The 15947-nt window shown below is 37.7% G+C and overlaps 1 protein-coding gene across 21 annotated transcripts in view; it reads right to left on the bottom strand.

The window, feature by feature from the left end:
* Positions 1 to 918: 918 nt before the first annotated feature.
* The window catches only part of CELF2 (CUGBP Elav-like family member 2), a 432202-nt gene continuing 417173 nt past the window's right edge, over positions 919 to 15947 (bottom strand). For 10 of the 21 annotated variants that reach the window (XM_075273992.1, XM_075273996.1, XM_075273995.1 and 7 more), the window contains 2 exons: positions 10360 to 10527; positions 919 to 6020 (listed from right to left, as the gene is read on the bottom strand). In XM_075273992.1, coding sequence (XP_075130093.1) covers positions 5893 to 6020; positions 10360 to 10527 — 296 coding nt within the window. In that variant the 3' untranslated portion in view covers positions 919 to 5892. The remainder of the gene's footprint in view (positions 6021 to 10359; positions 10528 to 15947) is intronic. The other 11 variants (XM_075273997.1, XM_075274002.1, XM_075274006.1 and 8 more) reach the window with 2 other exon arrangements.

Below are 15947 nucleotides of genomic sequence, written 5' to 3'. Positions count from 1 at the left end.
ATCTATACTCAATAAAGGTAATAAGGTGCTTAACTATTTGGTAAGTTTGGGGCTGTAGGTGTTTTATTTTTGTAACAACCAACTCACTTATCAGCACACAGCTATCATGTATAAGGCATAACAGGTGACTAACAGGTGATGTCTAGAAAACTCTCTAGATGTCATTTGGATTTGTCTGTGACCTATGGTCCTTTAGTAACTGGGAATTGACAGACTATGTTAGGCTTAGAGGCCTTAGTTGGAACTGTAGGATTTTAGATTTTTTTTTTATATAGATAATATTAAATCTTAAAAAAATATTTAACATAAAAACTTGATTTAAGCAATAGGTCATTTATTTCATGACACATTCCTTTTAAAGGTGCTAAAAACTTGACATATTATGTATTGATTTTGAGACTGCCATGGCACCGGAATGGTCATTCTGAAATTTCCCCAATGTGGGACTATTAAAGGATTATCTTATCTTATCTCTTATAATGGATTGGGTGTCACATTTAGTCAACAACTCATCATACATAATCCTAGCAGCATTCATGGGCAGATACTGTCTGCCCTTGTGATTTAGGTAAGACATTTTAGAATAGTTTACTCTATGCAATCCATATCTTGGAAGGTTATGTTACATTTTTTTTTTTACCTTAGAAGCAAGAACTACATTAGAAACACATTGTTTTACATGTAATGCAAACCCTATTGCAATGGGTTATGTAAGGAACAAAAAGTAGGGGTATTTCAATGGTTGCTCCCTCCTTTTTGTCTGCAATGGGCTTTCTCTCGAATGGAATTGACTGTAGCTTTTATACACAACATAGAAAAGAAAAAAAAAAAAAGAAAAATACAGACGTTAAACAGTGGAGTGTATCAATGTTTTACCACATGATGAGCACCAACAAACACAACACACAAAGAGACGAGTATTAGGAAAATGGTTTAATATTGGAGACAGAAGCAAAAAACTGCATCACACAATAACATACATTACAAAAATAAGTTTGACTGTTTTAACTACACAGTAATGTTCACAATGAAGACGGAAGAATCAGAAAAAACTTTGTTCTAAACGGCAAAAAGCAAACCCCTATTTTTTTTTGTTTCGATTTTTTCTTTAGTTATTACTAATACATTTATCCACTTAAAGTGACGGTGTACGTCTAGCGCTAATTACCTTAGTGTGTAACTGCACAACACATAATAAAAAGTGTAACTTACCGCTGTCCATTTAGACATAATCTTAATGATAGGTATAAGCAAAGGAAAAAAGCAAGCCAAAGTTGTTTTTTTGTTTTTTTTAAATGTTGAAAGCAAAACCACCGTTCTTTTAATCAGTCAGAAATCAAACTCAAAATCGGTCATGGTAGGGCCTTCAAGAGTAAGCCACAACTTTTCCTTTTGTTTTTTTAATCTCCAGTATAAAATGTTGCACTGGTACAAAATGCATAAGTACAATCAGTTAGTAGAAATAGGAAAGCCTGTTTTTTTGTTTTTCTTTTTGGCTCAAATTCCATCACACAACAGAACCAAAATGCATCAATAAAACATAAACAATACTTAAATGATCTTACAGTTTCCACTAAAATTGCAGTAACTTTGGCTTTTCTCAGACGATACTCAAAAACTATTTGTAATTTGAAACAAAATGAATTCTTATTTAATCTACAAACGACAATTCTCACAGCACAAAAATAAACACAAATACATTTCATTTGTAAGATGTAGTTCTAAAATGTTATGAAACTACAAGTTTTTTCTTAGTTGTATTTAGCACTTGAGATAATAAAAACAGAACAGTTAAAATGACTTCAGAATTACACAAGCCAAAAAACTAGAATCTTATGGTGAAAAGAAAGCTGAACGTATTAGTCCTTTAAGCAATGTCCTTCAGTGCGAACCTTGTGTTTAACTGCATCAGTGCTGAACATGCTCTTCTATGTACAGTTGGACACTCAACTCAACCTGCCCAGTAATGGGCTAGTGTAAGTGTGTTTCAATTGTTGCAATCTTCTACTTTTGAGAGAACCAGTTTTCTATACTGTCCAACTGTAAATTGGGGAGGGGATGGACGGTAAGCATCATGAATGGTTTCCTTAACCATCTTAATCCTAAATGTGTTAAACCAAAGCTTAGTAAGCAGCACATCGTAAGAACATCAGAAGTCACATTTGAATAAAAATTGTACTTTCTCATTTCGAGATGCATCCAAATCTGAATAAATCTACATAACAAAAATATGTATTTTATAATATATATCTCTATACATATATTCATAGAATGGCATCTAGATATAATTTAGTCATAATCTTTGTGCATTTCTCATACAAAAATAGCCCTCAAGTAAATCTGGTAGGACCCAGGAGTAGAGAAGTAAACACCAGCAAGGACCAATATATATATATATATATATATATATATATATATATATATATATATATGATTACGAATTTAACAAATTTAACTGTACATAGGGGGTATCAGACTACTGCTGATCAATAGCATTTGCTCAGGTTTAGAAATGAGGCACTGTATTGTTAGACAAATGCTATTACAGTATGGCCATTTAGGGAATTGTGGCAGTACGATGAGGCCAACCCTATACCTGTGCCATTAGACTTAATGCCGGTTAGTTAAGTGAAAACAGCAAATACAAGGTCCAAGAAGTCTTGCTGACATACAAAGGATGGAGACAAGAAATTGATAACATGTATGGCACTTTTGACGTCATGTGCTGTATAACTGCATTTGTGTAATAGGTTTCTTTTACCTAGCGAAGTTCATACTGTCGTACTAGGAACATGGATGACTTGAAGGTTCGCAAAGACAACATGCACGTGCTTTATAAACCATGTATGTGCTTATGTGTGCTTTATATACCCTGATTCTTTAGGACAATATGCTTAAAAGGAATAGCAGTTCAACCCTCTTCACCATGAAGACTTCCACAGACCATGAAAAAAGTACAGTTGTGAGGTTTGCTTTCACAGGATTGATGTGCAGAGTGGTTAAAAAAGTGGAACATGGGCACTTACTGTATACAATGTTTTACCAAAAACATCAAAGAGATATAACAAACAATAACAATTTCAGGCAACAAGACCACAGGATAGCAAGTTAACAAACTTTGTAACCTCTCTTTTTTTAAATAGAAGGGATTTATACAAAACACATAATAAAATACCCATGTTATCAAATTACTTCGTACACGAAATACACTGAAGCTTTAGGCAGGAAGTACCTTTGGAATTTGGCACTGTTATTTTCGCTGATTTTTTTTTCTTTCGAAGAAAAAAAAACAGGTCACATTTTGCTGAACACAAACACATCTAAGTTTCCCCACAATAGAAAATAAGAACATCGATGCTTTACAAGCCAACACAAAACTTATTTTTTTCTGGAATAGTTTTTCTTTTGTTTCACATGAAATTATAGCAAACAGACTTTTTATTTCTGAAAATTATTTTTGTTCAAGTAAACCAATTTTTTTTCTTTTAAAACTTATTAAACATAGAACACTGAAGACTCTTAAGACTTAATGAAGCCACAACTAAATTCACAGAAGCACCAACGTGACACGGTATACATTTACCTTCTTTTCTGTACATTGAAACAGTATAAAATATAGGTAATTTCATGTGCATTAAACCATGGATTGTCTAACTGTGAGTCAGTTCAGCAAAAGGTGACAGAACTAGGTAGCATTTGCCCCAAAACAGGGTAAATATTTTCTTATACTAATCTACAAAAAAGTGGTTCTATATATATAATTTAATGAGAAAGTGAGCCACCTAAAATGGCCTTATCAAAAAACTTTACACTGCCTGAAAAATGTAAAAACTATTACAGAGCTCTAGAGACTTAAAATCAGACAGTTTTTCTCAAACTGTTTTGGAAGTTGTCTGCTTCATTTAGAAACCAACATTCTGCATTCCTGGACACATATTGCTTTAGGAAACAGTGACCAGACAGAATGCTAATCCCTGTGTAATACTTTCAAGTCTGTTTATGTTATGAAACAAAAAGAGAAAAAAAACGAGAAAACTTTTTTTGCCACAGGTTTTTTGTCTTTTTTTTCTCTGTAATTTATCTTATAGTAAATTTCAGTCTTGCGTTAACGCTGCAACGCTTTTCACATTGACTTTTTTGTGTTTTTTGTTTTTCCAGAATTCATAGCTAGATGAGATCACATGCAAATTTCAGAAGTCAAACTAAGTCAGTTGGAGGATCAAATATGATGTGAGGTCAGAAAGACATCAGAAACAATGACGGGACGATGAAACTTTTTTTTTTTTTTTACAGACGCCACAGGGACATGCTAGGCAAACGGTGAACTAACAGGCATGGAGATGTTCTAGGGAAAAAAAACAAGGAAGAGTATAAAGTTACACAGAATCTATGCAGCAGAAACAAAAATCACTTTTTAAGCCAATCAGTGTTGGTGTTATCAGTAGCGCATCGAAGGTAATGCAGTTCTGCCCTCTCCAGCACTGAATAGGTTAACCAGTGTAAGAACAAAATGTAATGCAAATTTTAGTCATTAGAATCTAAATGCATTCCATAGTTCACATTTATTTGTAAATGTATAGAATATATTTTAACATAAAGCACAATGAACAGCCCAAAAGAAACCATCTAGTTAGAGTTAGTACAGATGGATTGCTTTGGGGAGGACAGGTAGGGTTACATAGGGAAAAGGCGGCCATTTTGAACAAATGCCACACAACAGATAAGTCACAGGACAAATCTTTAACTACGCAATGGAAACAAAAATAACCAAACAAAACATAGAAACGGAAGAGAGTGATTTGTGCATAATGGGTGTTTCAACTAAAATAAAACAGTATTATTTTTAAATATTTTGTTACTCTAGAGTCTATTTGAAAAGGTATCTATCTAGCATTGAGAACTTCTCTTTATGTATCCAATAAGTTAACAATAAATAACTCCCATTATTTCTGAGGCAGTAAAAATTTTTGTATAAAAATAGAAATGTTTTTTGTTTTTTTTTTACAAATAAAATTTACAGGCCTGTGGCTTCCTTTATTATTAAATTTATCTCTCAAGAAACATCAAGTATATTCACTCACTTTAGTTATGTTGAAACCCTGTAGCTTTAGAAACAGTTCTCCGAGACTTTTTTGTTTTTTAACACACATCTTGTCCAAACAGAATAATAATTATAATAATCATAATAATAACTATAATAAGAATAAATAACAACATACAGAATATAACAAACAAACTGAATCCAGTATCATAAGAACATATAGACCAGCAATGTCTGGTTCTTAATATTGTTTTCATAAGATGAAACTAAAACCTTTTGTAAACAAAACTTTCTAGAACAATCTGACGCACTGGAAGGACTTTGTTTTTGCCTGTGTGAGTGTGTTCCTCATTTAAGTAACAAACAAATAAGTAAGAAATAAAAATCTGCGTAGATTGGCAACTATTTTCATATTAGGCCACCACACTAGCCTCTTAACTGCTGGTGTCACTATTATACAACCAGGTCCACGAACCTTTAACATGTATTCAGTATTTTTTTTTTCTCTTTGATGGCACCAGTGGTTGCAGAGTTTAATTGCACATTGTTTTGCTGCTATTGTAAATCTGAAGATGCAATACAAAAAAAAAAAAAAAATAGGGAAATGGAAACTGGAACAGAACATTATTAAACAACTTGCTGGATTCTGGGTAAGAAAATATAGCCAGAGTAAATGGCAAGAGCAAGGGCTCAGGGTAGAAGGGAATGGAAGCGTTTAATGTAAAAATAATTGTCTCTCTTGGTGAGTGTTGGCAATGTTTTCCTCCTCAGCCCCCAGTGGAGAATAGGCTGGCTCATGGGACTTACCCTAAGAAAGCTAAAATAAGAGCAGAAAGCTTCTGGGGTTAAGATCAGTACGGTTTGCTGTCATTTTTGGAGCGTTTCAGCTGAACTTTCAAACGTTTCATGCCGATCTGAAAGCCGTTCATAGCCTGAATAGCAGCTTGTGCAGAAACAGGATTGTCATAGCTAACAAAGCCTGCAAAGGACAGGAAGGACATCAGAAACTTGTATTACTGCAACATATTGATTCAACTTTCATACGAGAAAAGACTATGCGCATACACAGTAAATGTAGACTATGTGCATATTTAATACAAACACAGGCTAGAAATACACAGTAGTCCAATAATCTCTAACTTCACACTTCAGAAAATTTCCCTCTAATAGTCATAAAGCAATAAGTATGTGGCATTACGAGTTGGTGAAATGTCTCACTTTCTTGTTCACTAAGCAGAGAATTGCCTGTTTGGCTTTAAAGAACCTTTAACTCTGAATTTCATAAAATAAACCATCTGTGCTCTTTCAGTATTGCTGCTTAGAACATACAGAGTACTGAAAGAAAATGTTTGGGCATGCTGTGAATATTGAATACCTTCAGTAAAGAAGTTGGTTGGCATTAGGATGAAAAGCAAAATACATAAGAGAAAAAGTTGCAAGTAAGTTACAAATATGATGATACCTGGTTTATCTCGAATAGTTACTTAGATATATCTTATGCATTGATTAAAAAGAGTTTTTTTTCTCAATAGTGAAAATCTGTCAAAGATATATGTCAACATATAAGATTATGTTTGCACATCCTTGCACTGTCTACATTTGTCTCTATCAGGAAAATAAAAAGTCAAAATATATTAAATTCCAATTACACATAAAACTAAAAATCAGTCAGATACCAACTATATACATTGTATATCTTCTGACTGATGTTTTTTTTCAAGAAACAATTCACAACATGGTATGAATCTACTCTGAGGGGGCATTCACATGGAGTAAAGTGGCGTTGATTCTGCCATGATAACTCGTGGCAGATTCAGCGCTGATGATAAGACTCCCATTGACTTCAATGGGTTCCATTTTCCGCGCGAAACACATTGAAATCAATAGGTTAAAAAGCCTTTCACTGATTTCAATTTTATCCGCGCGGAAAACTAAACCCATTGAAGTCAACAGGAGTCTTTTTTATCAGCGCTGATTCTGCCACGAGTTATCGTGGCAGAATCAGCGCCACTTTACTCTGTGTGAATGCCCCCTTACACTTCAAGGAGTTATCTGGGAAACAATACATATTAACTCCTATCCTAACCCCCCTCCCAATTTCTAACTTACTTGTATTAAAAAAAAATTAAATTCTTAATTACCCATATCCTTTGGGCAATCATGTGACCGCACCCAGGGACACTTTCTGATAATTTGGTGACGTTCCGTTTCACCGCTTCCAAAACAGAATACCACGAGTACTGTTCCCTTCCCCCAGCCTCATCAATACTTATGTGCCTTCCTGTCTGGGAACGGCTCTTTCCCTCTTCCTCTCTTCAAGTACTTGTGCAGTCTGGAGGTGGCTGCGAAATATGTGAGTAGAGATGGCACTCCATCTCTATTGCGCAGGATTCACAGGTACTTCTGGTCTGTTCACAGCAAGTCCAGCCTGCACACAGTGAAGAGGAAAGGAGGAGCCATCTCCTACAGTAGAAGATAAGTAAGTATGATGTGATGGGGGATGGGGGCGGGATAGCTTAGCTAGGGAGACAGGGGAGGGAGGGCTGATGCTAGTAGTGGGTGGGATAGCATAGCTAGGAAGACAGGGAGGGGGGTGTAACAGAGTGAGAGAGGAGGGAGGAGGCAGTGAGAAGGAGGTAGTGTGGAAGATACACACTAAACTACATAGCAGGAAGCTAACACCAAGTAAACAAATGCAGAAGATGGCAGGAGCTCCCACAGAAACACAGAAATCACTCAAAAGTATAGGGGAGTACTTTTAACCAATTAATAGCACTAACAGACCTTTAAAAAATTTGGTCCTTTAAGACCAGAAACACTTGATATAGCTTAATAAGTTTTAGAATTTTCACAAATGATAAACTGGATACAACTAGACCACTCAGTAATAGTGTCATTTAGACATATTCATATGATGTAGAAGTTGTTCTTTAGGTTATATGCATGTTTTTTTGCTCATTGTTCTGATCTGCCTTACAACCAGAATGACAAACCGAAAAAGTAATAGAATAAAATACCCCCAAACCGCGCACATTGGGGAGGATTTGTCAAGACCAGTAGTTTCCGCATTTGCCTTGATAATCCCTGCTCTGGGGTAGGATGCACCTGAGTCATGACTAGACACATGGCACCTCGCCATAAATGAGGTGCATCCTCCGGAGGAGCCTGACTCTGTACTGAAACCAAGTACACAGAGGACTTTCTCTTCAGTTAAAAAATATAACCAAACACATGACATCTGTTGTTCTAATCCTATGATGGATCAGAACAATGAACTAAACAATGCAATGTGTAAGGAGTTATTCTGTATTATAAACATAACACTTCTTGGACTATAAATCCAATATTATTGCAATAATTTGGTAAGCTTATTATTACATATATTATAGCATATTATACACATAGAATTCTTGAACTTTAAAGTAACAAAAGTAATATTTCTGCCAATACAAAGACAAAACATTCTAATGCCAAGAGAAGCTTCTTCAAGCTATTATTAATGGTAAGAAATGTTTCAGATTATAAGGCAATATATCCTTTGCAATTTAACAACTTTCTTTGTTAAAATGAAGATAAAGAAAAAAATGAGAATTTAAACAAGATGTTTGGGGAAAATTCACAGCTGTTTGCATTTTATTACACAAGGAGTTAAGTAGAACCTTACAAGTGCCTGAGTCAAGGTTTTGTGAAATGATTCCTGAGTCTTAGGGCGCAAGACAAAAGAACAGTGTCACAATGAAGCATATGACCAGGGAGACAGCAGAAACGATAGGGACAAAGCTCCCCAGTAAGTGGTGTGCCTGCCTTTAGTACAAAGCAGTACGATTAGGTATTCTTGAAGTGACATGCTGATAGTATAGGAACAGCATTCGCCTGCACTGAAAGTAATTAGTTTCATTTACTCACTATGTCTACATGTCAGCTTGTGTTCATTTTCTTTTGTGAACTATTGTGTCTGTGCATCGCTCATTTACACAGTAACAGTACAAAATTAAAAGAGGGAACTAATATACTGTCCTAAACGCTTCAATGAAAGACAAGTAACCTGCGTGTGCTATAAGTGATGCGTATAATTCATCGCAGTTTGAAATATTAAATGAGGCAGGAGAAACACTTATTTGTTTCCATAGGGGTTCACCTTTGAAAATGAATATAAATGAATAAGTTACTTCGGTTAAACATGTTGTAGATACCATGTGGATGGGACATACTATTTTGACATATGTCCACCCTTTAAAATTGGTGTGTACCATAGTGTGTGAGCTGCAGTGAGTGTAGTGTAGAGGAGTGCTGTGAGCTCTAGCATGTACAACAAATACAGCCTTGCAGTAAGGCTATGTTCAAACTAGCATCATTGCTCCTATTCAAAACAGAGCTGTGATAGCCTTTAAGGGTCTGTTTTTTAATGTTATTCAATGATCTCAGGCATAGGTTGGGATCTGGCATGTTAGGCAGCAAAAATAACTCTGTAGGCTTGCATTACCCTCATAAATACAGGAGACATAACGAAAAGTCTGATATGGTCCATGTTAGGTGGTAATAGACAAACAGTGCGCTATTTTTGGGCTGTTATAGCAAACATGGAGAAAGAAAAAGCTAGGAAAATCTAAAAACATACTACACTTTCCTTTGAACAGTTTTTTGTATCCTCAAATAGGTGTCATCCTATCGCTTCCAGCACAGCTAGAGTTTTTTCTCTAGCCTCCACTGTTCCAGAACAATGAGTAGTTAATGTTGGGTTATGATATGCTAATTAAGCTGTTATGTCAAGTGGGTTGTCTCAGGCAGGATAGGCAAGGGGGCATGAATCAGAGCTCTCTGATACTGTTTAATCAGAGGTGTCAGAGCTCAAAATCACACCCTTTTGTCTGCTCTGGCCCAAGACCATTCATTTGACAATAGTGAGCCTAGTTAGTATCAAAAGTAACTGTACTTTTGATAACTCTATAGCTACAAAAGGTGTAGACATTTGCAACATTTGCAAGATGTCCTGGTCACCAAATTCTTGCGGTAGATGATATACAAAATAGATTTGCTCCTTCTGGGCCTTGAAAGGAAGAAAAAAGGAGACCTGACTTAACTATAATTAGAGTGGTGCAGGATTTCCACTGCAACAAAATCAGCAGAGGATTATCTATTAAGGGGATAAGCAGTATCTATTGGGGGGATGCAAAAAATGAAGTTGGTAGAAGTGGTAAAAGAATAAGCTGTGAAAACTTAAATATAACCATTTATTTTAACCTCGCTTTTTCTTTTTGTAGGATAAATAAGTGATAATAATAATCCAACCTTTATTACTGCGATAGCATTCTACTTACCAAAGCACTTGCTAAGATTGGTCTGTTTGTCAATGAAGACTTTAGCAGAGATTACATTTCCAAAAGGCATAAACATTTGCAAGATGTCCTGGTCACCAAATTCTTGGGGTAGATGATATATAAAGAGATTTGCTCCCTCCGGGCCTTGAGAGGAAGAAAAAAGGAGGCCTGACTTCACTATAGTTAGAAACTCTTTCCAAACATGCTTCAGAATGAATATTAAAAACATATCTATTTGTAGTAAACACTATTCAGGTAACATGCATAGAAAAGTTATTGCAAAGGATGTGTCATTCCACATATGGTTACCATACGTGAAAAGATTCCACTGTATGGAATCAGAAAATGATGATATAGGGAAAAAAAAACTATTTAAAGAAAAAAACATTTTTGCTAAAGTATCAAAGGATTTTTAGATAAACTTCTGTTCATTGTAGAACAGATGTTCTAATGGACTGGAATATGTAGAGTGTTCAGAGGGAGTGGATGGTGTGTGCTGGATTTCTATCTCTAGAACAGTGGTTCCTATAAGGTTTGAAGGTGAAACCCACTTTTGGATGAGAATTTTGTTTGGGATTCACCCTGCACAGTACTTAACCCGATTTGCAAGATAAAAGTCCCTAGAAAAATTAAAACTCCTGTATTCTGCCTCTTATTCTGCATTTTATTCTGCTTCTCAAAGTGCTGTGTACTGTATGTCTTCATTCATGCCTGCAGGACAAGGCATATTGCAGAGACACGTGAAGATATTGCCACTATGAACTCTGTGAAATGAGCTCAGTTTGGCAAAAGCTCCATTATTAAAGAATACTGCCTGGACTACATCCTCAACATTTACTGGCTCTTGCGGTCAGGAGGGCAGCACCAAGTAATTCAATCTGTTGTGGAACTGCAGTCAGGATATGGTTGCTGATGGAGGGTCATGTAATATAACCTGTCCATTAGTATCCATATCAGAAAATCCCTGGCAGAATATTAGTGAATGACTCACAGCACCCTGGTAGTCTCTACACAACCCCCATAGGTTTGTGAACCATAATTTGGTAACCAGAGCTCTATAATAATTAGAGACAGGGCACATTGCATATGATATACAGTATAAGTTGAGTTTTTGTCACATTAGAACAGATCACTCTGTGATCACCGTATTCTACTTTCTCTTAGTATCCACCCAATGCACATTTACACTCTCTGAGATGTGACTTCTTCCCTCTGTGCAACCATCTGTCCCTGAATGGAAAATATAAATGACAAATAAATCATGTATATCCAGATGGATTTACTCAGCATCTGACTACCATTGTTGGGTCATAGTGATGCTGTAGCTAAATGTCCACTGTAGCCATTGTATCCTGTCCTTATCATGAAATATTCAACATCTGATCACGATGACAGTAAGAAATAAATAGCTATTCACAGAAACATCATAACCTGATGAAAAGTAAAGCTTTTTGCTAGAATGGGATAGGTTCCTAGTAACTTCCCATCAAAGTATTTTCCCAAAATTGAGAAGTTTAGGCTAATGTGTAGATTTTAAATTGGTTAGAATAGCCCTGTTAATCCAGCCTATCATATTGTTGTCCTAATGATTCTCAACCTAATTACCACGGGAGAAACAAGCTGGCACTTGCAGGAAACCCCTACCCCCATTACTATCTAGAAAGCTTGAGGTATGTATAAACAAGGCTTTCGATAATTTATGTTCTGCACTAAATTTAGAGATTACTAGAGACAACAAATTCATTTTAGCTTGCTCATAGGTGCTGAGAATGGGGTAGTCAAAATTGTTAACAAAACTGTCCCTATTCTCAGCACCTCAGAGCAGACTGAAAATAGTTTGCTATCTCTTTTGTAAAGTAAAGTAAAGTTTGTGATATAATGTCACAAAGAGATATCTTTGTGTGACCAGCCAGGGGTTGTGTTGTGAATTGCAGTGTTTCAAGGGTTTTGTTGGCATGTTTGGCGATAATGTACTGCACTCGTTTCAAGAGAAACTGAAACCCTTTACCAAACTCAAGTTAAGATAAAGTCTGTACCTTAAACTGTAAAGTGTCCCAGAGATTATTCCAACCAGTTTCACAGTGCCCTGCAATGGCAGTATCAAAGACGAAAAGCTAGGGCTGATCACAGGGCACTTTACCAACCCCTATATTGTGGTTGGGCCATTTTAGAGGGAATAATACTGGTGACAGGTTTCCATTAAAGCTGGTGAGATTTTATGTTATAGATGACAATATTTGGTTATGTAAGCTCTACCTACATAGATTTTATCAGAAATGCTCCAAGAAAACAAAGAAAAGAAAAGCAAGGTGGCAGCAGGAATACACAGAAAAATCCCTGCATCTATATTCCATATCTTGACTTAAAATGAAGGCTTGTACTACATGAGGCATAAGAAAAACCTCCTTTAACATGTTTCTGGAAAGCTAAGGGACCTTAAGCATAGTGAATCGGAGTAAACTATTATTAAGGGCCCTTAGCTGGCCATAAATATGTAAGCAAAGGTTTTTAATTTGCCTTATGATATGCAAGCTTTCATTTTAAAGACACAATATGAAAGATACAAGAATTTGGTTTCCGTGTGTTAGTTGCCACCTTTTTCCCTTGTATGTGGGTGGAGAATTTCAACATTTATTTTCATATGTGCAAAGAGTCAACAATCCAGCTCACCCTTATATCTTTAAACTCTTAATTATTAACTGTAATTATTAGGGTATTTATAGAGCAGATGTGTTAGCAGGTAGTAAGCCATGAGGAAGGGACGCTAAGCTAGTCCCGAAACGCGTAGCTGTTTCCAATGCTTTGTCAACTGCATCTACCCTCGGGTAACCTGTAATGATTTTATCACGGAAGAATAAAAGTTAAATTTTATCCTCTTGTCTGGTGGATGCTGGATTTTCGGTTTTTGGATTTATTTTCATATGTTCTTTTTGTATTGCAAGTGGCTGATCCAATGACAATGTTATTGTGTATTTCTTTGCAATACTTGTGCAAAGAAATACACAAGTTAACCATCCGCAGATGTCCCAAAGGTGAAATCTACATCTCTATCATACATATATGGTATATCCTTTGTCTAAAGCCTCTTGCAGATGACCCTGTGAAAGGTCAGTGTGTTATCCAGGTTTTTCCTGTTTATTTGTATTGGCCTGTACACATGACTTGCACAAATTCCATGTGCAGACTGACAGTCCGGGCCACAAAACATGTGACAGGCCATATTTTGATCCAGTTTTGCGGCTGTTCTTTTGCTGCTTCTATTCATTGAACAAATGGGGCAGAAGGGAGGCACTCGGATGACATGTATGTACTACTAGAGATGAGCGAACACTAAAATGTTCGAGGTTCGAAATTCGATTCGAACAGCCGCTCACTGTTCGAGTGTTCGAACGGGTTTTGAACCCCATTATAGTCTATGGGGAACATATACTCGTTAAGGGGGAAACCCAAATCCGTGTCTGGAGGGTCACCAAGTCCACTAGGACACCCCAGGAAATGATACCAACACCCTGGAATGACACTGGGACAGCAGGGGAAGCATGTCTGGGGGCATAAAAGTCACTTTATTTCATGGAAATCCCTGTCAGTTTGCGATTTTCGCAAGCTAACTTTTCCCCATAGAAATGCATTGGCCAGTGCTGATTGGCCAGAGTACGGAACTCGACCAATCAGCGCTGGCTCTGCTGGAGGAGGCGGAGTCTAAGATCGCTCCACACCAGTCTTCATTCAGGTCCGACCTTAGACTCCGCCTCCTCCGGCAGAGCCAGCGCTGATTGGCCGAAGGCTGGCCAATGCATTCCTATGCGAATGCAGAGACTTAGCAGTGCTGAGCCAGTTCTGCTCAACTACACATCTGATGCACACTCGGCACTGCTACATCAGATGTAGCAATCTGATGTAGCAGAGCCGAGGGTGCACTAGAACCCCTGTGCAAACTCAGTTCACGCTAATAGAATGCATTGGCCAGCGCTGATTGGCCAATGCATTCTATTAGCCTGATGAAGTACAGCTGAATGTGTGTGCTAAGCACACACATTCAGCTCTACTTCATCGGGCTAATAGAATGCATTGGCCAGCGCTGATTGGCCAGAGTACGGAACTCGACCAATCAGCGCTGGCTCTGCTGGAGGAGGCGGAGTCTAAGATCGCTCCACACCAGTCTCCATTCTGGTCCGACCTTAGACTCCGCCTCCTCCAGCAGAGCCAGCGCTGATTGGACGAATTCCGTACTCTGGCCAATCAGTGCTGGCCAATGCATTCTATGGGCGTGATGAAGCAGTGCTGAATGTGTGTGTTTAGCTCAACTACACCGGTGGAGTAGTTGAGCTAAGCACACAGATTCAGCTCTGCTTCAATCAGCGCTGGCCAATGCATTCTATTAGCTTGATGAAGCAGAGTGTGCACAAGGGTTCAAGCGCACCCTCGGCTCTGATGTAGCAGAGCCGAGGGTGCACTTGAACCCTTGTGCACCCTCGGCTCTGCTACATCAGAGCCGAGGGTGCGCTTGAACCCTTGTGCACACTCTGCTTCATCAAGCTAATAGAATGCATTGGCCAGCACTGATTGAAGCAGAGCTGGCTAAACACACACATTCAGCACTGCTTCATCACGCCAATAGAATGCATTGGCCAGCACTGATTGGCCAGAGTACGGAATTCGGCCAATCAGCGCTGGCTCTGCTGGAGGAGGCGGAGTCTAAGGTCGGACCAGAATGGAGACTGGTGTGGAGCGATCTTAGACTCCGCCTCCTCCAGCAGAGCCAGCGCTGATTGGCCAAAGTACGGAATTCGGCCAATCAGCGCTGGCCAATGCATCCCTATGGGAAAAAGTTTATCTCACAAAAATCACAATTACACACCCGATAGAGCCCCAAAAAGTTATTTTTAATAACATTCCCCCCTAAATAAAGGTTATCCCTAGCTATCCCTGCCTGTACAGCTATCCCTGTCTCATAGTCACAAAGTTCACATTCTCATATGACCCGGATTTGAAATCCACTATTCGTCTAAAATGGAGGTCACCTGATTTCGGCAGCCAATGACTTTTTCCAATTTTTTTCAATGCCCCCGGTGTCGTAGTTCCTGTCCCACCTCCCCTGCGCTGTTATTGGTGCAAAAAAGGCGCCAGGGAAGGTGGGAGGGGAATCGAATTTTGGCGCACTTTACCACGCGGTGTTCGATTCGATTCGAACATGGCGAACACCCTGACATCCGATCGAACATGTGTTCGATAGAACACTGTTCGCTCATCTCTATGTACTACCCGTGTCGTTCATTCACGGCCAGCAGTAACCACACATTTGTGTGCAACTAGGCTAAGATGGTAATACCCTTTTAAAGGTGCATTTACAGTATATGTCTCAGTCATACTGTTGAATAAAATGTACATTTTACTTTTATTATTTCATATTTAAGTAAAAGTGCATTTAGTGGGATTTCTAAATCTTGCAAAGTATTCTCATCTGCATACTTAGAGAGAAAACCTTGACCCGAGACCCTGTGGACGCTCATGCAATATATGTTTAAAGTTAAAATAGGGGATATAAGTGAATTGGTAATATATTGTATCAATTATTTATGTCTTCTTAT

Source organism: Leptodactylus fuscus, chromosome 5 (genome assembly GCF_031893055.1).
Source record: "Leptodactylus fuscus isolate aLepFus1 chromosome 5, aLepFus1.hap2, whole genome shotgun sequence".
Lineage (NCBI taxonomy): Eukaryota > Metazoa > Chordata > Amphibia > Anura > Leptodactylidae > Leptodactylus > Leptodactylus fuscus.
The sequence above is the reverse complement of the archived record's forward strand: the minus strand, read 5'-3'. Positions and strand labels throughout refer to the sequence as shown.